Here is a 9763-nt window from a genome sequence, read left to right on the forward strand (position 1 = left end):
AGTTTCAAAACACTATCATTGGTTATTAGTTGTTGCCTTACTTATACAGTTATACCATACTTACGTCGTCCCACGTGGCTTAACCGGAATCCAAGTCAGCATTCTTCTCGAGCAGACTTATCATAGTATTATGTGAGTATGTGAGTATAGTGCGCTTCTAAGAAACACGGGCTGATTAGTTTCAAAGAATTTGCTTAATCGTCAATGTAGTATTTAAATGAGATTGATTTTAGTTATATACGTTTAAGTTCATTTTTCTTAGTTACTCGAATCAACTCAAATTGTCACGTATTGAGTTAGTGTTACATGTTTGTGTTAACCATAGACTTAGTAACAGATGGACATGTTTAATTTAAAATTGACGAAAAATGACACGTATATCATAATAAGGAATTTGAGTTTTCTTTTTTTGTGCACCTTTGATATTAATTTGAAAATTATTTATGAATAATAATTAATTATTTATAAATAAACATTATATTTGAAAATTATTTATGAACTTCCACAAAAATGTAATACACTAAAATTAATTATTAGTTTTTACAATTGCAATGGTATTTTTTATTGTATTACATTTTATAACATTTTTAAATCGGAAATTTTTAAACAGATCTAAAGTCCATTAGTTCGTAAATATATTATTGTAATACTATATTGTACTGTGTTATAATAGTGTGTAGGTGTGTTACTAAATCTTTTGTGTTAGTTACTTTGATCTTTTGTATGAGTTAGTTAAATATTTAATAGTTAAATCTCGTGTGACCCATTGCTCAGCAGAGGCACTGATATCTTTGCAAGCAGTTCCTGATCTTAGAAGCACGCTTGTACCTTACTATGAGCAAAATTATTTTTGTTACTTATATTTAGTACCTATGACCATATTTGCACAGCTGTGTTCGCTCGCGGGATTTGTAAATAAAACAACATTGTTTCACATTAAATTTATATTAACTGACAGATCCGAAACAGTCACTACTGCCACAGCAGTAGTTAATAGTGTAATATAATAAACATCAAGATACATATTTTATGTACAACTTGTCCACAAACACCTTAACAGAAGGGCTTTGTAAACAATACATAAACTATCTAATCGTGATGGATCCTTCGTTGCCATAAAAGAAAATTCAAATTACAAACATCGTAGAAACGAATCCTCACAATTAAACATACAATTATTAAATATATATAAATTCAAATAGAACAAAAGCTTAACAAAAACAGCAGTCACCTAAAGCCGTAAAATAACAAAATCGCATCGCTTTATTCGCAATAAAGTATATATAAATATATCCATGTGTTGTCTGGAAGATTGATATATTTTTGAGATCAAATATATTTTTTTAAGAATTTTTAATAGGAAACATTGAATCACAACGAATAGGATAACACATGGAAACATTCTTGCATCGCAGTCAGACAAGTCGCCGTAGCAGTGTGACAGATCTGTCGCCTAAAACTAGAATAATCTATCGTCAAAACTTACTTAATATGATTCTAGACCAAACTCAGGTGACATGCCCGTTGCTCGCCCAACGCTCTCGTGTAAGGTAACTATTCGCTCAAAGACAGCCTTTAAGTGTTAGTGTGACGTCACTGACAGCTGTCACCTGGGCCTCGTCTAGGAATTGTTTAATTTCGCGCTACGCTTACAATAAACAAATTAACCAATATACGAAATGCACTCCGTTCACTGGTGCACGCTCACAGGCCAGGGATAGTCGTCAAAAAAACAACAGTTCATCGTATTAACCGTTCCGATTTTACTCAACTGAATTTAACAGAAATCATCTGGTAACTAATAATATTAAATTAATACATTATACACAAACGTAAATCATCACAAAAATCTTACACTTTATATTTCTTACTATCTACTGTTAAAAACTTGAAATCGCTACATACTTCAACTTATTCGAAAATAAGTCTATAGATGAATACGATAATAGAATATGATAAATAACAAATTTATCGTTACTTTATTTAATATTTACAAAGTATATCTACCCGATACTACTAGCATGTGCTTTAAACAGTATGAGGAGACAAATAATGTCCGCTAAATATATCTGAAGATGGGTGTCGGCCCGCGAGCCTTGGGTGCTGGCTCGGGGAGCCCTAGGGCTCGTGTAACAAAGGCTTGAGGTACGGTTACTCGAGGAGGTACGGAGACTCGCGGGCCGCGCCCTCACAACACTTTCTAACCCTATTACTCGTTACTTGAGGTAGTTAAGTTCCAATATTGTGTCACCGTTACATTATTGCTATCAAGAAAACATTTTTTGTCATACAAAAATTTTCTCAACAATATAGTAAAACATCTATTAATTTTACACTCTGCTCAAATAGTTTGTATAAATCTATAAATAGATACTTAGATTGTATAATTTCGTAACTACATAATTATGTATATTTATTTTGCATGTCCATCTGTTGTTTTATATGTCTCAAATTACCGGACGCCGCATCTGTAAGATAACTAACGAAAACATGAGTATGTCGTTGTATGTTCACCTATCCGTCGCTGTGAAACACTGAACCAGATGCCTAATATGTATTCATATTATCATAAATAACTCTATATTTAAATCCTTCGTCTCACATCAACGTGCATTCGTCTTTTGTTATCTTTTGTATATAGGTACAAATCTAAAATTGAAGCTTATTTACTGGTATATAAAAAATCAAATTCAAAAGTTTACCTATGTTCGCGTGTATAAAACAACAGATTCTCATGTTACATGTATATCGGAACAACAGACAGTAGATACGTATTCACAATCAACGATAAGTAGATACAGTCTGTAATATATATCATCTTAAATTACTATTATGTGAGCGGAAATACAATTACAATCAGAAGCGTATCAATTTATTGCTTGTCCAGATCCAATATTTAATTGTCATGTAAATCTATGTTTGTAAACGATATATTATAGTCGCTGATGAGGTAGATCGACATTGTAAGTGTAATTCTATTTGTATAAAAATATTTCTGCAATATAATCAACATTCAAATACAAACATTATCAAAAGTAAGTCGATACAATGTTTATATTGCACATTACTTTTAAAATAAACGAATATCCGGTAAGTACTTAACACTGAATCGATATATGATATGGCTACGTTCTGGGAGCGTACCAAAATATTCATCTGGTTGTAATTATGCATAATGCACCCGGGTGCCCGGGTGCTCGGCTCGGGTGCTCGGGTGCTCGGGCGCTCGGGCGCTCGGCGGCCGGCGGTGCGCCGGCTATCACTCACGTTCGCCATTGAATTAATCACGAATAATAAATAACGAGGTGAATATTTCGAAACGCCCGCGCACTGCGACCTTGATATGTTCCATCGTGCTGCGATTTATCCGCTCCTTCATATAATTATGTACAACGTATTCGGCAGCGATTCCCATACTTCCCACAAGTACCCACGTAAGTCGATAATCGTGACGTTTTATTTACTTCTATACAAAAAACATTTACATTATTATTTTAAATTATTGCTAGAGAATTTAATTATTCATTAGGCTAAATCGCTAAAATTAAATTGTTTCGCAACAGACAGTTGGCGGAATTAATTTGGCAACGTTCAGGAAGACTACTTTCCTACCACTAACGAAACAGGAATGTATAAACTAAATTCGTTCAAATAACACATTGGTAACTTAGATTGGATATAAATTAGTTTACATTTCACGAAAGAACAGAATTTCAAGTTAACTAGCTTAATATTAAAAAAACTTCAACAGATAAAAATAATAATAGGAAGCACCGGAAAATATCAATAATAGTGTAATAATGTAATAATTAATCAATAAGAGGATAAATCTAGAACAAAACGCTAAGTACGCACCTACCTAGCATGCGGACGACAGTCAGACGGTGTTAGCCTTTCATAAACGCGTTTTCGACAGATTGCTGATTAGTTGTAGGTCGAGCCTGGAAGGAAAAAAAACAATAGTAGCTTTTGGCGACCGAACTTAACAGATCCCGTTTAATGATCTACAGATTAAACGAAATTGGCAAGATTGCTAACATGACGATAGGGATCACGGATTGCACATTTTATCAACATAACAAGTAGGGTAAAGTCACCAAAAGCGACTACGTTTTTTCGAACAGGGCGAAACATACAATCTGCCTCAAACGAAATATGAAAGGTTAACGAATATCGCCCATGTCTAATTATTAAAACATAATAAATGTTGTAATGGCACAACACTTTGGAATATAACGTATTTTAACTGCGGTTGTGCTAGTAACGCCCCTAAGGGCCCTTACCATATATGTATTAACTACTACTCTAAAGCTGTCATTAAAATTGATCAATATGTGATAAATCGTATTGTTGCCAATGTTATCGTATATTTCGATATATCAAAAATTAATTTATATAATTCATTGGCTTGAATAAGTCTCATTTTGTAACAATCGTTTTAATTTATAAGAATACTTTATCCGGTAAAGCATTTCATGTCGATATAATATTGTAAAATTACGACACATCGGTATCATCTACTTAAATAAAATTCTGGCAATCGAGTCCCAAATTTTAATATATACAAAAATTATTCTAAGTATTTCTTGAAATACACACATAGCTTTCATTATCATTAACAATTATAGGCAAAACATAGTACTTTAACTAAACTAAAACCTTCTATGGTCCATAATTTACAATTAATAAAAAGATATGTAGTGATCATCGTAAATGACAACCGCTGGTTAAGTCTACGATAGTTCCGTTTTTTTTTTTCATATGTGAAAATGATATGAATCGATTCAAAGAATATCACGGAATATTACTCCAACGTCATGTAATTACACGTTTAGCGCCCAGACACCCAGACATATAAAGTCACCTTGCACCGAAGGCAAGGTTAGATTGAATGAACAACAAAAAACAGAACTGGCGGGCCGAACGCATGCGCCGGAGTCGGGCCGCGGCTATTCTCTAAGGACATAACAGATTTATAACAAAACGACGTGCGCGTCGCGATATAACATTATTATTAACTACCAATATAATATGTTAAATAATAAACGTTATTGCAATGTTTGTTTCTAGTAAATGATATGTGAGTGCTAACTTTTTACTTCAAAAAATATTCGAAATTGATATGAATCGTTCACGTAGATGAAGACGGCGAAGTCGATGATACAGATGATGAAGAAGAGCGCTGATTTTTTTTAATATGAGTGTCGATGTGTTTCACCATGTGGTCTTTTCTTATAAATCCCTTGCCGCAGTGGTCGCAAGCGAATGGTTTACAACCGGAATGCAGACACATATGCCTGCGCAAATCTGTTTTGTGGTTGAACGACTTCGGACACTCGTTGCATTTGAATGGCTTATTGTGCGCGTGCTTCAGATAGTGACCCCCGTAGGAAATGTCATCCGAAAAACGTTTACCACAACGATCGCACTTAAACGGCTTAGCGCCCGAGTGAAATGTTTTGTTGTGTTGCGTGAGGTAACAAGCTTTATTAAACAACTTGTCACACTCGAAACACTTGTGCACGGTCGCCGGCGCGCTTTTCTTTAACTGGTTTCGTTCAGTTAATGGAGTGCTCGGGACTGTCGATGATATAGAGGGAGACCCGTGGCTTTCGTTTTCAGCCTTAGCACTCTCTGGACTCGCTGGTGATTTCATCTGAGTCCCATAATTTTCTTTATTAGCATAATCCATTATATCTTCTATCTTCAAAATTTGAAGCTCGCTCGAGTCAGTCCGCATTTCATCGTCCTCTCGTTTAATGGTTTTACCCTCTACCGCGTAACCGTAAGGATAAACCTTAACGTTATCGGTATTGTAGCTAAGGACATTATCTTTGATAGTTCTAGCTGAATAATTATAACCGTAATCCATGTTCTGTCCACACATATCAATACTGTTAGTATATTGTATTGGTGAATGGACAGGATCGACGATAATATAACCGGCGGTAGACTCGTCAGCGACAACTTGACCCCCCACGTTAGGTGATGTAATGTAGTTAGAAACATATACGCTAAAGCTCTGCGTTTGGAGCTGCGCGAAACTCGGCAGCCTTCCACCGGTAGGCTGGTTCGACGTTTCTTGTTCCATAACTTCGACTTCTTCTGGTGCGGTTTCACCAAAAGTAGCCGGATTGGCTATAGGCAGATTGTTGATAGCCATATCCATAACGTGGGGGGCCATCCCGTTTGGGTAACTCGGTGCTATAGTCTGCTGAAAATTCTGACCCAAATATAATGGGGTGTGCGTGGGGTCCGCCACCGAAGGCCCCAAAGGATCCGTAGACCTCGGGTTGTAAGGGTTGACCCCCAAATGGCTGAACGGCGGAAGGGTGTGCGCCGTAAGGGCCGGCGTACTCTGGGTTAGAACTGGGGTTGAAATATTGCTGGTTGACACTGATAGCAGGCCCCTCATATGGTGATTTTGTGAAACAGAGGGACCTGCTTCCCCGTTTGGGGGATTCGAAGTAGTTGAAATTACTACACCCTTCGACCCTTGATGACTACTGTCATTTGGATTCCCTATACCCGGCGGTTGACTACCTATATTAATTGGATGTGATCCAACTTGATGCTGTAAAGGATGATTAGCTAATGGATTATTAGTGAAATTATTATCTAAATTACCCTGTTGAAGATGCGTATATGGCGACTTGGACTGCATGGCGGCTACTCGATGTGAACGATCGAAGCTCTGCGTTGCGTACGGCGACTGTAGAACGCTCTCGTCGACGCTTCGCCCATCCTCCGAAGGGACGGGGCTTTGGGTATTGGAGTCGGCGCTTTGTTGAGCTCGTTGCAAGGAATCACGGCTCGGGTGATGATGGCTTGAGATGGGCATCGTCGCTGGGTCCGGCTGACCAGATGATCTGACGGCATTTTTGTGAAGTGTTGTATTGTAATGCCTTTTTAAGTGACCAGAGCTTGTAAACCACTTATTACAGGCGGTGCAGTTATAGGTTTTTGGTCTTCTTGCTTCATTAGATTTCCAATTTGCACCCTTGCCGCCGATAGATGGCATCGCAGAGGAAGTGGGATTTGACGGCTGCGTGCTTGTGATCTGTGGTGCAGTCGGTGAGTCATAGGGCCGATATGGCGGTTTCATATCTGAATTTGACGATGCAACAATTCCCGTATAATCAGTTAAAGGTGGCATTTGAACCCCTGGATATATTTTCTGTTCGACGTGCATAAATGGTTTCTGTTCGTGATGTACACCAAGGAATTTATCTTGCGTATAAGCAAATTTTTGATCGGGATGATACATTTTAGTGTCTGCCGCATATGTCTTTTGTTCGGCAAACATTTTTTGATCTTTAAATAGAGACACGTCGCCGTTAATTGGTGGATTGGCGTATGTCTTTTGAGTTTCCCATGGCATCATGGGTACAGTGCGTGTATTTACTTCTCGTCCCGTTGTTGGTGTTTCTTCATAAGTCGTACTTTGTTGTTCTCCTTCATTTCCTTGGTATACGACTTTTTGGGAGTCTAAATCTAATATATCCGACGACTCTTCGTGTTCTTCTTTAACTTTTACATTCTCATTTTGGTAACCAGAATTGTTATATTGTTTTCCGGTAAATTGTTGAAATCCCATCGGCGTCGATACAGGGCCTGTACTAGTACCAGCGTGAGCAGAGTTGCAATGCTCATTAAGTTGGACGGCAGAGTCACATACAAAGCCACATTTATCGCACTGATTAGGCGACGGTGACGGGGTCGGCTGATTTAAAGGCTGACCGTACAATGGGCTCGATGAAGATACTTGCGATACTCGTTCTTGCATATTATATGGGTGAAATCTATTAGGTTTATGATAATCTTGATTATACTGGGATTGTTCCCAATTGATCTGTTCAGGGTGTTGATTTTGTGAAAAGCCAGAATGTGAATAATTGTTACCGAACTGTGTACTCGGCGAAAAGTTGGTTTGGTCGGGATTCTGGTAGGGTGACGGAGCACTGTGGTAGCTTTGTGGTGTGGCTGGATGTGGGAACTGCGTTGACGTCTCCGGCGTTGCCCGCTGCTGGAACTCTGGGCTCGGTTTCGTAATCATATTGTCACTCGAGTCGGCGGGTGCCGACACCGTTGTCTCGTTTTTTATTTTAGTACCGTTATTGTTCTCGGTATCATTTTGAGAATTTTGCGTACCCCACTTGACATATAAATTCTCCTTATGGTATTGTAAATGCACTTCCAACGAGTCGACACTGTCCAAGTAAAGATCACAAATCTTACAGTGGTAGTCTCTCGACGGTAAGGTCGACGATACGGCGTTGCTGTTAGCCATTTAAATCATCAATCCAAAGGAGAGCACCGTCTCCTCCAACGAAAAAAAAATAATAAAAAAACTACACTCTTCGCTTCGACGGACATGTAGTCGGGCTGCACGAATCAGGCGCTACAGGTTAGTGTCATGGTCGCGGTCGCGGCGTCTTCCCTCGCGAGGCAACTTATACTAGGGCAATGTTTTCGAAGAAAGTTTTTCGCGGCATCGCCGCGCGGGCGGGCGGCGCGGCCACGTGCGCGCTGTAAACACTCCGGCCCGAGGCGCGAGCACCACACAACAAACTTATTCACGTCCGAGTCCACGGTGCGCTCGATTGTTTAAGACGGATCACTGATCGCTTCGATACTTAAAAAGTTTTTTCATAGTCATTTATTGTCACACGATAACGAACTAAAGTAAACAATGTCTCTAACGAACTTAAATCACAGCGAAAGCGTTAAGTTATAACTTGGCACTTGTTTGTGTACGCGAGGGTGCGTTGCGTTATAGTTTGTAGTGGAAGCGGTCCGGAGGCGCCGCGGGTCAGCCGCCGGGTACGGACGCTGCGAACGTTTACTAGCAACTGACAGCCTTCCCGAAGTCGCCTTCGGGGGCATGACTTCAATAACAATTCGCAACGTCGTCCCCCACCGAGGCGTGAGAGTGAGCGAGACCGCCGCGCGGTGATGAAGTTATCGCTCCTTCGTCCTTTTGTGCGTCCTTGGTGCGAGCGAGACGGCACGCAGGGGCGGACGGGGGCGCGGGGGACGAACCCGGTCCTACTCTTTCTCAAAATTGAAATGCCCGGTCGAAATGTCCGGTGATGCTGCGTCCGAGTAGGACGGCGATAGCACCCACCCTTACAATGCGGGCCGCTGGAACCTTGCGACGAATTTTCTAAATTTTAAAACTCATTTTATATTATCGTAAGATAGTTTACATTTTCTTAGGTCAATCTTAAGAAAACTTTTTGTAAACACATTAAAAGATAATGAACTTGCTAATCTACTAATGAGACGTTGATTTGTTTTCGTTAATGATGAAATTTTAAATCAAATCATTCGATTTCATTCTAGATACGCAGCATGTAGGTACTACAATAGCTACTGGACTTACAACATTTCCACATTGCTATACAATTAATAAATACACATACGGATTGTTCTGTGGTAATTACCAAATGCTATTTCCTCGTTCAAAGTCAATGACCGAAATAGAACAAAAGTTAAATGATATCACCGCATGTAAAAAACTCAAGTCTCAAGGTTGTATAAATAACATTTTTACATATTACACTCCTTGTTTAGATATAATAGTCGAATAATAAGCAAACAAGAAAATCTTGATATAGAATAATCGTGTTATCATTTTGCTTTTATTACGTGACTATTAACAGCATTGAATACAACGGCAAACATTGTTTAGTAAGTGAGTATTGATATTGCTGTCCATTTTAATATTGTTGAAAACTACTGGAATTTAAAAAAATAATTA

The 9763-nt window shown here is 38.7% G+C and overlaps 1 protein-coding gene across 1 annotated transcript; it reads right to left on the reverse strand.

Annotated features, from left to right (window-relative positions):
* Window positions 1-926: 926 nt before the first annotated feature.
* On the reverse strand, window positions 927-8851 carry zld (zinc finger protein zelda). The gene has a single exon (XM_073075080.1). It carries the CDS (start codon window positions 8288-8290, stop codon window positions 5132-5134), a length of 3159 nt encoding a protein of 1052 aa, XP_072931181.1. The 5' UTR covers window positions 8291-8851; the 3' UTR covers window positions 927-5131.
* Between the last annotated feature and the right edge of the window lie 912 nt (window positions 8852-9763).

This window comes from Epargyreus clarus, unplaced genomic scaffold (assembly GCF_041222505.1).
Source record: "Epargyreus clarus isolate Ecla_fem2 unplaced genomic scaffold, WU_Ecla_fem_2.2 ptg000007l, whole genome shotgun sequence".
NCBI lineage: Eukaryota > Metazoa > Arthropoda > Insecta > Lepidoptera > Hesperiidae > Epargyreus > Epargyreus clarus.